General features: G+C 44.3%; 1 protein-coding gene across 2 annotated transcripts in view; it reads right to left on the bottom strand.

Annotated features, from left to right (window-relative positions):
• The window catches only part of stk11ip (serine/threonine kinase 11 interacting protein), a 129107-nt gene that overhangs the window by 18222 nt on the left and 92882 nt on the right, over positions 1–18003 (bottom strand). For both annotated transcript variants that reach the window (XM_087989370.1, XM_087989371.1), the window contains exons 21-22: positions 15926–16023; positions 8199–8377 (exon numbers count right to left, since the gene is read on the bottom strand). In XM_087989370.1, the coding sequence (XP_087845496.1) occupies positions 8199–8377; positions 15926–16023 (277 nt within the window). The remainder of the gene's footprint in view (positions 1–8198; positions 8378–15925; positions 16024–18003) is intronic.

Here is an 18003-nt window from a genome sequence, read left to right as displayed (position 1 = left end):
CTTCCCATTGGCCTTTCCTTTGCATCCAGGAAGGGGAGTTGGTTGTTGTTCTCTTCTTCCTTGGTGAATTTTACCCCGGTAAGGATGTTATTTATGAGTTGATGGTTGTGCTCCAGCTGTGAGCGTTTGGTAATGACAAAGGAATCATCTACATAGCAGATCCACAACAGGGGGCATGATTTGGGAGAGGTACACTTGAGGATTGGTGTAGACTTGATGGGCTGAATGGCCTCTTTCTGCACTGTAGGGATTCTGTGATGTTTGCTTTATCATTTGCTGTACCTGTATATTAACGTTTTGTCGCTCATGCACTTGAACATTTGGATCCCTCAGAAGTACAGAATTTGGCAGTCATTCCTCTTTTTTTTTTAAAAAGAATTTATTTTCATTCTTCCTGCCAAAGTAAACAACTTCACATTTTTCCACATCATACTCCACCGGCCAGAGTTTTATCCATTCACTCAACCAACCTTTATCCATCTGCAAATTCCTTGTCTCCATCACAATGTACTTACCTGTTCTGAAGAGTCGTCACTGGACTCGAAACGCTGACTCTGCATTCTTCCCAAATATGTTGCCAGACCTGCTGAGCTTCTCCAGCAATTCCTGTTTTTGAAACTTTTCTACCTGTTCTGGCATCCTTTACAAATGTAAGCACCATGACTTTGCTCCCCTTATTGAAGTAAATGATATGCATTGCAAATGTTGAGGCCCAAAACAGATTTGAGACTCTTCCTTGGTCATAATCTGTCAGACACATTCACTTGTACATACTCTGTTTTCTCTAGGCAATCTTCTATCCAATATGCTACACAATACACTGAGATTTCACCCACAATAACCTTTGATGTGACACCTTGTCAAAGTAGTATAGGCTCTTCTTTAACCAGAAAATGTTACTCCTTTGAAGAACTATGATATATTGGTTAAGTATGATTTTCCATTCAAGCTTCTGAACAAGCAATTGGCCTCAAAATGTTAACTCTTTCTCTCTCCACGGACCTGCTGAGTTTCTCCAGCAACTTTAGTGTTTATTTAAGCATTACTGGCAATGGAGCATAGTTGGACGACTGAAGCCAGCAAGGTGTCAACACCAAATAGAAGAGGAACAAATTGATAGAACATTGACAGGACATTGTGTGCCCTCAGGATGTGCCCAGCGTTTTACATACAATTTGTGAAATGGCAGCACTGTGGTGGATGTCTCAACAGCTCTCACTGGTATGGCTGACTGTCAGAATGGGGAGAAAGTGAGGACTGCAGATGCTGGAGATCAGAGCTGGAAATGTGTTGCTGGAAAAGCGCAGCAGGTCAGGCAGCATCCAGGGAACAGGAGAATCGACGTTTTGGGCATAAGCCCTTCTTCAGGAATTCAGGAATTCTGTCAGAATGGGAATGACTGCACTCAGAGCTACAGGCTCTCAAACAGTGCCAAGTGAATTTCTGCTGCTACCACAACAAGTTTCATCTCGTGTCCTTGGTCTGCCGCCAGGCATTGGCAGCTTCAGTGTCCTGGTCTTTTGCTGCTCAGGCTTGCCTGTGTTGAAGTTACAAGAAAGTTCAGACTGAATCGCCGATCAGAGGGCGAATATGTCAGAGTAGGGTGTGGAGGGGAAACCAAGTATCGTCCCTCATTTGAACACGTTGCAAAGGCGGGCAAGGGAGAAAGAATCCAGGCACCCTCTCTGAATCTCAGATTGGCAGAACCATCCACAAGGCATACGCCAGGAGTGTGATGTATTCCCCACTTACCTAGACAAGGGCATAGATTCACAGGAACACCACCACCTGTACGATCCCCTCCAAGACACACACCACCCTGACTTGGAACAATATTGGGTGTGCATCCACTGTTACTGGATCAAAGCCCTGGAATTCCATTTCAAACAGCACTGCAGCTGTCCCTAACACTTATTTGACCCCAAAGAGGGATTGTAGTTACATTGGAGGCAATTCAGAGAACGCTGCAAAGATATAGTGAGCAATTTAAACCTATACTCTCTGGAGTTGGGAGAATATCTAATTGAGGCATAAGATGCTAAAGAGGCTTAACAGAGCAGTTGTAGAGTCATAGAGCTGTCCAGCATGGAAACCAACTCTTCAGTCCAACTCGCCCATGCCAACCAGGTAGCCCAACCCAATCTAGTCCCATTTGTCAGCACTTGGCCCATATCCCTCTAAACCCTTCCTATTTAAATACCCATCCAGATGCCTTTTAAATGTTATTATAGAAACCTCCACCACTTCCTCTGACAACTCATTCCATACATATGCACCACCCTCTGCATGAAAAAGTAGCATCTTAGATCCCTCATAAATCTTTCCCCTCTCACCCAAAACCTATACCCTCTAGCGCTGGACACTCCAAAACCAGGGAAAATACTTTGTCTATTTCTCCTATCCATGCCCCTCATGATTTTATAAACCTCTAAGATCACCCCTCAACCTCCGATGCTCCAGGGAAAACAGCCCCAGCCTATTCAACCTCTCCCTATAGCTCAAACCCTCCAACATCCTTCCAAATCTTTTCTGAACCCTTTCAAGTTTCACAACACTCTTCCAGTGGGAGGGAGACCAGAATTGCACACAATATTCCAAAAGTGGCCTAACCAATGTCCTGTCCATGCGGCAACATGACCTCCCAACTCCTGTACTCAATACACTGACCAATAAAGGAAAGCATACCAAACACCTTCTTCACTACCCGATCTACCTGTGACTCCACTTTCAAGGAGCTATGAACCTGCACTCCAAGGTCTCTTTGTTCAGCAACACTCCCCAGGACCTTACCATTAAGTGTATAATGCAGCACCTCACATTTATCTAAATTAAACTCCACCTGCTCGTCCTCAGCCCATTGGCCCATCTGATCAAGATCCTGTTGTAATCTGAGGTAACCCTCTTCGCTGTCCACTACACCTCCAATTTTGGTGTCATCTGCAAACTTACTAACTGTACCTCTTATGCTCACATCCAAATCATTTACGTAAATAACAAAAACCGTGGATCCGGCACCAATCCTTGTGGCACTCCACTGGTCACAGGCCTCCAGTCTGAAAAACAACCCTCCGCCACCACCTTCTGTCTTCTACCTTTGAGCCAGTTCTGTATCCAAATGGCTAGTTCTCCCTGTATTCCATGAGATCTAGCCTTGCTAACCAGTCTCCCATGAGAAACTTTGTAGAACACCTTACTGAAGTCCATATCGATCACATCCACTGCTCTGTTCTCATCAATCCTCTTTGGTACTTCAAAAAAACAAGACATGATTTCCCACACACAAAGCTATGTCGACTATTTCTAATCGGTCCATGCCTTTCCAAGTACCATGTAAATCCTGTCCCTCAGGATTCCCTCCTACAACATGCCAACCACAGACATCAGGCTCACTGGTCCATAGTTCTGTGGCTTTTCCTTACCACTTTTCTTTAGTCGTACATTAGCCAACCTCCAGTCTTCCAGCACCAACTGTGACTATCGATGATATAAATATCTCAGCAAGGGGCCCAGCAATCACTTCTCTAGCTTCCCACAGAGTTCTAGGGTACACCTGATCAGGTCCTGAGGATTTATCCACCTTTATGCATTTCAAGACATCCAGCACTTCCTCCTCTGTAATATGGACATTTTTCAAGATGTCACCATCTATTTCCCCTCATTCTATATCTTCCATGTCCTTCTCCAAAGTAAACACTGATGCAAAATATTCATTTTGTATCTCCCCCATCTTCTGCAGCTCCACACACAGGCTGCCTTTGTGAGCTTTGAGAAGGCCTATTCTCTCACTAGTTACCCTTTTGTCCATAATGTATTTATAAAAACCCTTTGGACTCTCCTTAACTCTATTTGCCAAAGCTATCTCATGTCACCTTTTGCCCTCCTGATTTCCCTCTTAAGTATACCCCTACTGCCTTTATACTCTTAGGAGTCACTCGATCTCTGCTGTCTATACCTGACATATGCTTCCTTCTTTTCCTTAACCAAAGCCTCTCTAGTCATCCAGCATTCCCTATGCCTACCAGCCTTCCCTTTCACCCTGACAGGAATATACTTTCTCTGGATTCTTGTTATCTTATTTCTGAAGGCTTCCCATTTTCCACTGCCCCTTTACCTGCGAACATCTGTTCCCCTTCAGCTTTTGAAAGTTCTTGCCTAATACCATCAAAATTGGCCTTCCTGCACTTTAGAACTTCAACTTTTAGATCTGGTCTAAACTTTTCCATCATTATTTAAAAACTAATAGAATTATGTCCAGTTCCACTGCCTCTTGCAGTCACCACTATCTCCTTGTCAACTATCATTGAGAGCTAGGGTCTGAAGCCAAATTCAGAGGGACAAGAGCAGCTTTGACCTGGAGGTGGTAAGGTGTAAGGTGGGGTGTGCTGAGAGGTCATACGGTCCTCCATCAGCCAGTGAGGAACAACCTTAAAACAAAACTCTCAATGCTAATTATAAACCCAGGCCATTAAACTTAGATGTTAATAGCGGAACAACCAAAAATTTGGACCTGAAGTATTTAGAAGTAAAGCACTGCAGTATGATTGAATGATTATTGTTTAATTTCGCAGCTACATCATCGTGGGTTTGCAAATTTAACAGACGAAGCACTATTTTGTTTACTTACAGCTCAATAAATCCTCCTGTTTCCTCTGTCTCCCATGAAAGGGATACAAGCCTGGGCCACAGGAACCTCCCCAGATAATCATTTTTTTAAAAAAAAAAAATGAGTAAAAGTGAGAGCAAGGACAAATGTTTGAACTCAGTAGCAAGCCTTACTGGTCAATTTGTGCCGAACCTGCAGCTTAAAATCATAGAAACCCCACAGTTTGGAAGCAGTCCATTTAGCCACACCAACCCATGGCCTTACCCTAGCCTGAAACCCTACAATTCCCATGGCTAACCCACCCAACCTGCACATCCCTGGACACTGTGGGTAATTTAGCCTGGCCAAATCTTTGGAGTGTGGGAGGAAACCTCCCCACACAATGTGGGGAGAATGTGAAACCTCCCCACACAATGTGGGGAGAATGTGAAACCTCCCCACACAATGTGGGGAGAATGTGAAACCTCCCCACACAATGTGGGGAGAATGTGAAACCTCCCCACACAATGTGGGGAGAATGTGAAACCTCCCCACACAATGTGGGGAGAATGTGAAACCTCCCCACACAATGTGGGGAGAATGTGAAACCTCCCCACACAATGTGGGGAGAATGTGAAACCTCCCCACACAAACAGTCGCCTGAGACCGGAATCGAACCAGGGTCCCAGGTGCCATGAGGCAGCAGTGCTAACTACTGAGCCACCGTGCCACCCCAGGGTTTGAATTTTTTTTTAATAAATCAACTCTTCAACTCTTTCATGGGATGATAGGATCATTGGCAAGGCCAGCATTTGTTGCCTATTCCTTATTGCCCCTCGAATGACCTTTACTAGGTCTTTTCAGAGTGCTGTGGAGTTTAACCACATTGCTGGTTGTCTGGAGTCTCTTGTGAGCCAGACCAGATAAGGATGACAGATTGCCAAATTAAAAGGGACATTTGTAAAACAGATGGATTTTTTCAACAATCGACGATAGCTTTGTGGTCACCATTACTGAGACTAACTTTCAGATTTTATCAATCGTATATAAATTTCACCAGCTGCTGTGGTGGGATCTGAATCAGTGTCCCCACAGTGTTAGCCTCAGTCTCTGAATAACAGTCCAGTGACAGTAACTCCCTGCTAAATTCGGTTGAGCAGTTAAGTCAAACATGTAACATTAACAGTGAGCTATTGTTTTCAGAGACACTATCACACTTCAAGGCCACTTTGGCAGATATCAATGAAGCAACATTTTTGTTGTGTGCTGCACATTTTGTGCAGGCTTAAATATTGACAAGATAACCTCAAAGGTTCTCCTTGTGTAAATATTTATTGGTACTGAGTAGTTAAAACACGTGTTGGGGATGGGAGTAGGGGGATATGGGTGGTAAGGGAAGAAGCTTGGTCACATAAAAGTTCACTCCAGTGCCATAAATCAATGCCAGTTCTGAAGGAGTACAACAATGTCAAGATGTGACATCTTTTGGACAAGGTATTAGATTGAGGCCCCCTTGACATCTCAGGCATACAGGAAAGACCCCAGTTCACACACTCGAAGAACGGTGTCACAGGCCCATTATTAATCAAACTGGAGGCCTGTGACCAGAGGTATGCCATAAGGATCAGTGCTGGATTCATTAATTTTCGTCATTTATATAAATGATTTGGATATGACCATAAGAGGTATCGTAAGTAAGTTTGCAGATGAGACCAAAATCGGAGATGGAGTGGACAGCGAAGAATGTTACCTCAGAGCTCAACAGGATCTTGATCAAATGGGCCAAGGAGTGGCAGATGGAGATTAATTTACATAAATGTGAGGTGCTGCATTTTGGAAAGGCAAATCAGAGCAGGACTTACACACTTAATGGTAAAGTGCTGGGGAGTGTTGCTGAACAGAGAGACCTTGGAGTGTAGGTTCCTTGAAGTGGCAGGAGGATAGGATAGTGAGGAAGGCGTTTGGTATGCTTGCCTTTATCAGTCAGAGTATTGAGTAGAGGAGTTGGTAGGTCATGTTGCGGCTGTACAGGACATTGGTAAGGCCACTTTTGCAATAGTGTGTGCAATTCTGGTCTGTCTCTTATCAGAAGACTGCGTAAAACTTGAAAGGGTCTAGAAAAGATTTGCAAGGATGTTGCCAGGGTTGGAGAATTTGAGATAGAGGGAGAGGCTGAATAGGCTGGGGCTGTTTTCCCTGGAGTGTCAGAGGCTGAGGGGTGACCTTATAGAGGCTTATAAAATCATGAGGGGCATGGATAGGATAAATAGACAAGGTCTTTTCCCTGGGGTGGGGGAGTCCAGAACTAGAGGGCATAGATTTAGGGTGAGGGGGGAATTTTAAAAGAGACCTAAGGAGCAACTTTTTCACACAGAGGGTGGTGTGTGTATGGAATGAGTTGCCAGAGGAAGTGGTGGAGGCTGGTACAATTACAGCATTTAAAAAGGCATCTAGATGAGTACATGAATAGGAAAGGTTGGAGGGATATGGGACAAGTGCTGGCAAATGGGACTAGATTAGGTTAGGATATTGGGTCGGCATGGATGAGTTGACCGAAGGAAGGATCTCTTTCTGTGCTGTACATCTCTCTGATTGTTTATCTTTCAACTGCTCCTGCTCCACAGCTACCTGATGGAGGAGGAGCACTCTGGAAGCTAATGCTGACAAATAAACCTGCTGGACTACAACCTGGTGTTGTGTGATTTTTAAACTTTGTCCATCCCAGTCCAACACCGGCACCTCCACAGCATATCTTTCAACTAACAAAGCTGAAAACAAATAATCATTATCATGTTGCTGCTTGGGGCTGGGTGCTTGTTGTGTACAAATTGCTGACCAAATCTCCCACATTACAACACGTGGCCTCACTTCATTGAAGTCACTAATTGAATTTGAATCAGTGGAAGCTGTATCACCATAGGGCCAGAAGTAGGCCACTCAGCCCATCGAGTCTGCTCTGTTATTCAATGAGACCATGGCTGATCTGATAATCCTCAACTCACTTTGCTGTTTTCTTCCCCATAACCCGATTCCCTTACTGATTAAAAATCCATCTCATCTTTAAATACACTTAGTCACCCAGCCTCTACATCCTTCTGTTTTAAAGGATTTAACAGATTCACTCCCCTCCGAGTGAAGAAATCCCTCCGCACCTGTCTTTAACGAGTAACCCTTATTGAGATGATGCCCTCTGGTCCTAGACTCTCCCACATGGGGGAAACTATTTCTGCACTTCACCTGCCAAGTCCCCTAAGAATCTTGTAAGTTTCAATAAGGTCACTTCTCAATCTTCTAAACTCCATGGAGTACAGGCCCAACCTACTCAAACTCTCATCAGATAGTCCCTCCATACCTGGCATCAGCCTTGTTCACCATCTCTGCACTGCCCCAAATGCCAGTCTAACCTTCCTTCAATAAAAACTGTTTGTTATTCCGGCTGTTGTCTGATGAACACCTTGTATAGTTTTAGCAAAACCTCCTTACCTTTATATTCCATTGTAGGGTGCACCTACATGTCTGTACAGTGTGGAATGGTCATCACTGAGCCCCTTCCTCAGGCAGGTCAGTAATGGAACAAGGAACACATTAATAGCCCAGTGTTTAAATATTCACTCACCTGTGAAAAACTGCATGAAGCTCTTGCACTTGGAAGGATTTCGGATCAGCAGTGTATAGGATGCCCCTGAGCTGTCAAACTCCATACTAATGCTCTGGGTACGAAGGCCCACCTGTATGTGCACCAGACCCAGTATAGGGTGCACCTCGCGTTTCCTGAGCCAGGTAGCTGGCTGACCACTAAAACAGGAAAGAAAATGAATCAAGATTCTGATACCCAGAAGGACAAGGGCTGCAGATACATGGGAACACAACCCCCTGTAAGCTCCCAACCAAGCCACTCACCATCCTTCAGTGTCACTGGGTCAAAATCCTGGAATTGCCTCCCTAACAGTACCCTGGACATCCCTGCACCACATGGACTGCAGTGGTTCATGGCAGCAGCCCAGCACTTGTTCAGGGGAATAAATACTGACCTTGGCACATCGCAGGAATGAAGGAAAAGCATTGCTCGCAAGTCCACCCAAAAGGGTTTCAGGCAAGTGACGGTCAACATTCAGTTCAACACATTACAAGGAACACTTTCCTTTTGAAGAGCTAAACATCACACGAGCATTGCCTTTCGGCCTATACTCAAAACTGCCCCCAGCCCAGGTGGGAGCAATCGCCCACCAGAGCTCCGCCCAGACGGCAAAACTCTTCCAATTCACCCCTCCACATGACAAAAGACAAACTCGCATTTATACAGCACTTCTCATAATGCCAGGCACCTCAAAGTACTTTACAGACAATGAAGTACTTTTGAAGTGTAGTCACTGTTGTAGTGTAGGATGCATGGCAGTCAACAGGTGCATAGCACGATCCCATAAACAGCAAAATGCTAATAACCAGCTGGTCTGGTTCTGTGACGCTGATTAAGGGACACATGTTAGCCAGGACACGGAGGATAATTCCCTTGTCTTTCCCCAGTATAGTGCCATGAGGTCTTTTACAGACATCTGAACCGGCAGCAGGGAACTCAGCTTTAATGCTTTATCAGAAAGACAGGACAGTTGATTTACTGTTGTTATGTACTGAGATACAGTGAAAACTGTTCTTTTGTGTGCTGCAGAGGCAGATTGCACCAACATGTATCAGAGTAGCAGAACAGTGCGGAATACAGAACCTTGATTATCCAAATGAGTCGGGTGGGAAGTATTTTGTTCAAATAATTGATTGTTCAAATAATCGATCGGATCGTAAACAAGCGGTAATTTGAGTGCAGGTTATTCAAACATTTCTTGGTTATCCGGCAATGCACGTCGTAATGCCCTTTAACCGATAACTCAATGCTGAGTTGCCTAATGGCGTTTTTACGGGACCTTGAGATCTTGTTCAAATAACCCAAAATTCGGATAATTGCTGTTCGGATAATCAAGGTTGTGTTGTTCCATGTTACAGCTGCAGAGAAGGGGCAGAGAGAGATCAACATTAACATTCAAGAAGTCCATTCAAAAGTCTGATAACAGCAGGGAAGAAGTTATTTGTACGTGCATTCAAACTTTTGTATCTCTTGTTTGACAGAACAGGATGGAAGAAAAGTGTAGCTAGGGTGGGAGAGATCTTTGATTACTGTTGGTTGCTTTCCTGAGGCAGTGGGAAATATAGCTGCAGTGCAGTACTCCCTCAATATTGGGCTGGCCGCCTTGATTTGCTCACTCAGGAGATGGATTTGAAGCCAGAGCATTATAACTGAGCCAAGGAAGCTACTCACTGAGCCACAGGCAACATCTTCAAAGGATACTTTCAAAATCCCTCCAATCTTTCACTCCAGCAACATTAATTCTTCTGCCTCCCTAGCCAGCTTCCTCCTTGTTCCAAAATAAACAGATTCTGCTTTGAGGGATGTTACAGCAAACGTACACTGAATGAATCCTATCCTGCTAGTAATGTCTGTGGTATTGAGCTCAAAACATACAAAATCCTGAAGGGTCTTGACAAGATGGATGTTGAGATGATGTCTCTCTTGTAGGAGAATCTAGAATTGGAGATTTACTGTTTCAGAATAAAAAACACATAAGAGGAGAGTTTTCTCAGACAGTTGTTATTTGTTGGAACTCTCTCTGAGTCCTCCTGTATTTTTAAACCAGAGACAAATTTTGATAAGCAAAGCAAAGAAAGATTATCCGGAGTAAGTGAGGATGTAGAATGAGCCATAATCTTACTGAATGGCAGAGCGGGTTTGGAAAAGGTGGGGTGTGTTACATGGCCTACTCCTGCTTGTGAAATCAAGAGATGTAGGAATAAGGTGGCAGAGTGGGTTTGGATCATCGCTCCTGTGGACAAGTAGCAACATTTTGTGGGCTGTGATTCTGATTGACTGTTAGATTGTACGTCAATGCGCCACAGTCTTGCCCAAGTAGCTTAGTGGGTGGCACACTCGATTCAAGAGTTTGTGGGCTCCACAGTCCAACTCTGGTCACCACGCCCATAACCCAGTGTCAGCAGAGAAAGAGCTGCACTCAGAGGTGCTGTCTTTTGGAGGATCCTCAAGTGGATGTGAAAGATTCCACAAAGTAGTTCGGGATCATTCTCTATGATCAGAGCCAATATTACTCACTATGAAAACAGATCATCTGGCCTTTATCACATTGCTGTTTATGGGATCTTGCTGTGCAGCAAAATTGGCTGTCACCTTTCCCTCGTTGCAATTGACTGTTTCAAAAGCACTAGGAGAAAGTGAGGACTGCAGATGCTGAAGATCAGAGTCGAGTGTGTGCGGTGCTGGTAAGCACAGCACGTTAGACAGCATCCGAGGAGCAGGAGTATCGTTGTTTCGGGCAGGAACCTGTTGAAGGGCTTATGCCTGAAACGTCGATTCTCCTGCTCCTTGGATCCTGCATGACCTGCCGTGCTTTTCCAGCAACGCACACTCTCGACTCTGTTTCAGAAGCACTGCACTAATAGTAAACTACTTTGGGACATCTTAAAAGGTGCTATACAAATGCAAAACAAAGACAGATATGAGAACTTAAAATGCCAGTAGTTGGTGGGCTGTGGGCCAAGTACAGGTAAATGGGAGTGCTGCTGAACAGAGACCTTGGAGTGCAGGTTCATAGTTCCTTGAAAGTGGAGTCACAGGTGGATAGGATAGTGAAGGCGGCGTTTGGTATGCTTTCCTTTATTGGTCAGAGTATTGAGCACAGGAGTTGGGAGGTCATGTTGCGGCTGTACAGGACATTGGTTAGGCCACTGTTGGAATATTGCATGCAATTCTGGTCTCCTTCCTATCAGAAAGATGTTGTGAAATTTGAAAGGGTTCAGAAAAGATTTACAAAGACGTTGCCAGGATTGGAGGATCTGAGCTTCAGGGAGAGGCTGAACAGGCTGGGGCTGTTTTCCCTGGAGTGTCGGAGGCTGAGGGGTGACCTTATAGAGATTTATAAAATTATGAGGGGCATGGATAGGGTAAATAGACAAAGTCTTTTCCCTGGGGTCAGGGAGTCCAGAACTAGAGGGCATGGGTTTAGGATGAGAGGGGAAAGGTATAAAAGGGACCTAAGGGGCAACTTTTTCAGGCAGAGGGTGGTACTGGTATGGAATGAGCTGCCAGAGGAAGTGGTGGAGGCTGGTACAATTGCAACATTTAAGAGGCATTTGGATGGGTATATGAATAGGAAGGGTTTGGAGGGATATGGGCTGCGTGCTGGCAGGTGGGACTAGATTGGGTTGGAATATCTGGTTGGCATGGACGAGTTGGATCGAAGAGTCTGTTTCCATGTTGTACATCTCTATGACTCTATGGTGTTTATTCGACGCCATGGACTTGAGGGGGCAAAGGGCCTGTTTCTGTGCTGTGAGATTCTAAAGGCAAATGCAGCAGATGCTGGAGGTCTGAAACACACAGTGCTGGAGAAACTCTGGCAACATCTGCAGTGAGAGAAATAGAGTTAACTTTTGAAATGAATAAAACTCTTCATCACTGTACAAACAGAAGATGCTCTCCTGTGTCTCTGGAGTTGTTGTCAATCTCCACAAACTCGTTTTTTTCTTTAAAAATAACTCAAAGAACTGCAAATGCTGGAAATCAGGAAAAAGAGTCAGAAATTGCTGGAAAACTCAGGTCTGGCAACACCTGTGGAAAGAGAAACAGAGTTAATGTTTTGGGGTTTTAGGTCCAGTGACCCTTCTTCAGAAGTGTCTAAAGAGCTGGAGAATGAAGAAGAACTGGAGTAAGAGCAACTCTGCACCAGCGCGATGTGTTGCTGGTAGAGAGAGGGGTTGAGTGCGTATATGGCAAGGCGGAAGTGGGTACTGCAGATGCTCGAGATTAGAGTGGTTCAGGCAGCATCCGCGGTGCAGGAAAATTGGGCAAAATGTCCATATGGCAACACATGGCATGGACTATGGATCTCAGGATAAGTAGCCGTATGAGAATGTCAAAGGAATGGGGGATGAAGGGGAATGGGGGGGGGGTAGGGGTTTGCCAGGGTAGCTCCGCGCCAGCGAGAGTTCTGAAGGGTCTGTGGCCCTGCAAGGCTAACTCTGCTTTCTCTGCACAGATGCTGCTGGACCTGCTGAGCTTTTCGAGCAATTTCTGATTTTGTTTTGGTTTTTCTTCAAATACTCCTCAGGGAGATCACTTCATCTTTGATCTCATAATCAACATTATGCATCAAATATCTCTGGGGAACACAGGCACAGCTAAACAAACACCATCTTCCTGAACTGAATACACGGTTAGTGGCTCACTGACAGAGGCCATCTGGCTTATGTTGAGAGTCCCATTCTCATGTCGGAGTTCAGTTTCTAAAAGTTCCCACCCAATCATTAATGTTCATGACAAGAGGTCTTTCTTATATTCCCCTCCATAATTCTTGGCCCAAATGTTACAATCCATGTCCGTGATTCCTTGCGCCAGTGAATGGGAACAGGTTCTCTTTATCGGGCCAATTCAGCCAATCAGGGATTGAATTGGAGATCTGCAAGTTGCATCTCACTGTAGCAGGTCCAACCACAAGAGATGTTGAGTGAACGCACATCGATCACTGGCTTAAGCAGGTAATAAAAAAAACTATGGATTGAAGAGAAAGTTCCTCACTTGGAGAGGTGAGAATGTGGATCATGTGATCAGAAAGGATTGTTGAGGGGAACAGAGTAAATACATTTAAGAAAAAGCTGGATGGGCTGATGAGGGAAAACAGAGGGACAACAATAGACAAGATGAGGTTAACAGTCTCGGAGCAGTTAGCAGATCCAACCGTAACATCATAATCTTCACTGTGGGTTAAGGCAAAGAGCGAACTCCAAAATCAACCCCATAGTGTCAGCATCACTCTGATCTGCACTGGCTATTTGGCCAACTGAGCCAAGCCCACCACCCAGCGAGTCTGTGTCGCTGTGGCCACATACACTTTGACCTGTATGTAGAATGTAGAAAAATAAAGTGCAGAACAGGCCCTTCGGCCCTCAATGTTGCACTGACCTGTGAACTAATCTAAGCCCATCACCCTACGCTATCCCACTATCATCTATATACTAATCCAAGGACTGTTTAAATCTCCCTAATGTGGCTGAGTTAACTACATTGGTAGGTAGGGCATTCCACGCCCTTACCACTCTGAGTAAAGAACCTGTCTCTGACATCTGTTTTAAATCTATCACTCCTCAATTTGCAGCTATGCCCCCTCATACAAGCTGACATCATCCTAGGAAAAAGACTTTTACTGTCTACCCTACCTAATCCTCTGATCATCTTGTATGTCTCTATTAAATCACCTCTTGCCCTTCTTCTCTGCAATGAGAACAGACCCAAGTGTCTCAGCCTTTCGTCATAAGACCTTCACTTCAGGCCAGGCAACATCCTGGTAAATCTCCTTCCAAAACCTCCATATCCTTTCTGTAATGGGGCGACCAGAACTGCACACAATACTCCAAGTGAGGCCACACTAGCATTTTGTACAGTTGCAGCATGACATCACGACCCTGGAACTCAATCCCTCTACCAACACACCGTATGCCTTCTTAACAGCACGATCAACCTGGATGGCAACTTTCAGGGATCTATGTACATAGACACCAAGATCCATCTGCACGTCCACACTACCAGGAAGCTTTCCATTGACCCAGTACTCTGCCTTCCTGTTATTCTTCCCAAAGTGCATCACCTCACATTTATCTGCATTGTACTCCATTTGTCATCTCTCAGCCCAATTCTGCAGTTTATCCAAGTCCCACTCCAACCTGCAACATTCTTCTACACTGTCCACCACGCCACCGACTTTAGTGTCATCTGCAAACTTACTAACCCATCCACCTATGCCTGCATCTAAGTCATTTATAAAAATGACAAACAGCAGTGGTCCCAAACTTGTGGTACACCACTAGTAACCAGACTCCAGGCTGAATATTTTCTATCAACCACCACTCATTGCCTTCTTACAGAAAGCCAGTTTCTAATCCAAATTGCTAAATCACCCTCAATTCCATGCCTCTGCATTTTCTCCAGTAGCCTACCATATGGAACCTTATCAAAGGCTTTGCTGAAGTCTGTATACACCACGTCAACTGCCCTACATCTACATGCTTGGTCACCTTTTCAAAAAACTCAATGAGGTTTGTGAGGCATTACCTGCCCTTGACAAAACCATGTTGACTATCTGAAATCATATTGTTGCTTGCTAGATGATTATAAATCCTATCTCTGATAATCCTTTCCAAAACTTTTCCTACAATAGAAGTAAGGCTCACTGGTCTATAATTACCTGTGTCATTTCTACTGCCCTTCTTGAACAAGGGCACAACATTTGCAATCCTCCAGTCCTCTGGTACTAAACCTGTAGACAATGACGACTCAAAGATCGAGGCCAAAGGCTCGGCCATCTCCTTTCTAGCTTCCCAGAGAATTCTCAGAAAAATCCCATCCGGCCCAGGGGACTTATCTATTTTCATACCTTCTAGAATTGACAACAGCTCCTCCTTACTAACCTCAATCCTGTCAAGTCTTATAGCCCATATCTCAGTCTTCTCCACTACAATATTCTCCATTTCCTGAGTGAAAACAGACAAGAAATATTCGTTTAGCACCTCTCCGATCTTCACAGAGTCCAATGTGTAGCCTGGAGTTATGGAGAGTGATGGTAAAGACTCCAATTTACCGTTAAAACATCATATGGCTGACCAGGAATCGCTTCCGGTCTTACCGCCTACCACTAGTGGGTGCTGTTAGATTACCAGTAGGCTTGGCCATGGTACAAACACATCTTTCTTGTCCATCAAGTTCTGGAGTAGATCTCGAGCCCAGAGCTACTGACTGACCTTATACCAAAAGGCAGAGTCTCTCTCCACTGCAACGCAACAGTCAAAGCTACAACTTCTGAACTGAATTGGGAAACAACATTGAGTTATAGAGTCATAGAGATGTACAGCATGGAAACAGACCATTCGGTCCAACTTGTCCACGATCAGATAGCCTAACCTAACCTAGTCCTATTTGCCAGCACTTGGCCCATATCCTCTCAACACTTCCTATTCATATACTCATCCAGATAACTTTTAAATGCTGTAATTATACCAGACTCCATAACTTCCTCTAGCAGCTCATTCCATACATGCACCACTCTCTGCATGAAAAAGTGCCCTTAGGTCCCCTTAATATCTTTCCCCTCTCACCCTAAACCTATGCCCTCTAGTTCTCCCCCACGCCAGGGAAAAGACTTTGTCTATTTATCCTATCCATGCCCCTCATGATTTTATAAACCTCTATAAAGGTTGGAACAATATTCTAATGGAGCTAAGACCTGAACAAACCTGACGGGTCCAGTGATTTCCAAGATGTAGACATTGAAATTCGACATGATCAGCAATGACGGGTACTCCTGAGGGCTCCCGTATTTCACTGTAGATGCCTGTAATTTGAAAAATAACTGCATTAACCACTTGAGAATTGCAAAGGCGTCAATTTTCTGAGTATCACCAAAAGAGCCAAACTGACAGCTAATATGATTAATACATTGGTCTATGGAAGAGATTTCACCAGAAGGTCCACTTACAAGGAGACTGAGGAGTGACCCTATAGAGGTTTATAAAACCACGTGGGCATGCATAAGGTAAATAGCCAAGTTTTTTTTCCTAGGTGGGGGAGTTGAAAACCAAAGGACACAGGTTTAAGGTGAGAGGGGAAAGATTTAAAAAGGACCCAAGGGGTAACGTTTTGATGTTAGGGAGGTATGTGTATGGAATGAGCTGCTAAAGGTGGTGGTGGAGGCTGGTACAATTACAATATTTAAAAGGCATCAGGATGGGTACATGGATAGGACGAGTTTAAGAGGGATATGGGCTAAATGCTGGCAAATGGGACTGGGTCAGATTGGGATGTCTGTTCGGTGTGGACAAGTTGGACCGAGGATCTGTTTCTATGCTGCATGACTGATTATGACTTTACAAGAAACCAGATCATTTTAATTCTGATTAATTTACTCAAATCGCTTTCAAAGTTCTTATGCAGGTCTTTGATGAGAGTTGTCTCATTTGATACAGCATCAACATTTTAAATTATTTTTAAAAATTTCTTCAACGGGCATTAGTTTATTGTTTCATCGGCATCACTGACCAGGCCAGCATTTGTTGCCTGACCCTAACTGCCCCTTGAACTGAGTGGTGCGTTCAGCCATTTCCAAGAGTAGTTAAGAGCCATTGATGTTGCTCTCAATCTGGAGTCACATGTAGGCTGGACTGGGTAAGGACAGCAGATTCTCATTTCTAAAAAACATGCTTAAACTTCTGTTAAAAACCAAATGGGTTTTCACAATAAACAATTGTTTCATGGTCACTGTGACCAAGGCTAGATTCTCATTCCAGATTTATTGATTGGAATTTAAATACAAAAGGTTTCTGTGGGGAGATGTGAACATGCATCCCCAAAGCCCCAAGTTTTACCAGGCCAGTGACACCACCACACCATCATCTCCCCCAAGCTCCTTCAGAGCCCCAAGAAAGAGCTCTAATAAAGGATTAAAAAGGGATTAAAAAGGAAATGTTTGGGCAGATGCTGAGGTCTTGATTGTAATTAAACTTAGATCAATTTAATTTAAACACAGTTAATTCTGACTGCAGAGGAGGGCATTCATCAGGTATATGCTGGGGATTAGTGCCAGATTCCTGAGGTTTCTCCCTCCAGGCACCTCACTCCACTGATCCATGACGACTGGAATCCAAACCCTATGCCTCCCACTAGACAGTCTACTTCATGCTAGGGTGACAATACATTTAATACGTGAATTTTAAGTAGTAAACATCACCAAGGCGCTTTTCCATGAAGCATTACCAAATGAAATGTGACAGCAAGCAACATAAGGAATGACATAAAGGCAGATAGAGATGTGAAGGTTTATGGAGGAAATACCCGTCTCCAAGCAGCAAACATTACAGTCACTAACTGTGGAAAACTTAAAACTAAAGTTGCACAAAGGTCAGAACTGAAGGAGTGTGGAGATCCGAGAGCTGCAGGTGGTTTCAGAGGCAGAGAGTAAAGGGCACGTTAGAGGGAAGAGGTTTGGACTGGGTAGAGGTAGAAGGCTGCCTGGATTACAATGCTGCATGGACCCATATTGACCAAAAAGCACTGACTGCCTCAGCTCAAACTTGGAACTGCAACTTCAGCACTTGGCAAAGAAATTTGCCATTTCTACCCCCGCTCAAACAAAATGATGAGATTAGAAAGATTGCATATGGAGAACATTAATCATTTGGAGACTTCGTTCCGCAACGCCCCAGTTTTTAGCATGTTCCTGGGAAGAATCAAATATTGCCAACAGGAAATATCTAATCGATTGTGAATGATGAGAGAGAAAGTGAAACGCAACACATGAAAACTGGAGACTCACTCG

This window comes from Chiloscyllium plagiosum, unplaced genomic scaffold (assembly GCF_037043375.1).
Source record: "Chiloscyllium plagiosum isolate Xiang-an unplaced genomic scaffold, Cpla_swu_hap1 HiC_scaffold_7, whole genome shotgun sequence".
Taxonomy (NCBI): Eukaryota; Metazoa; Chordata; class Chondrichthyes; order Orectolobiformes; family Hemiscylliidae; genus Chiloscyllium; species Chiloscyllium plagiosum.
Note: the sequence above shows the minus strand (reverse complement) of the source record. Positions and strands in the feature narration are given on the sequence as shown.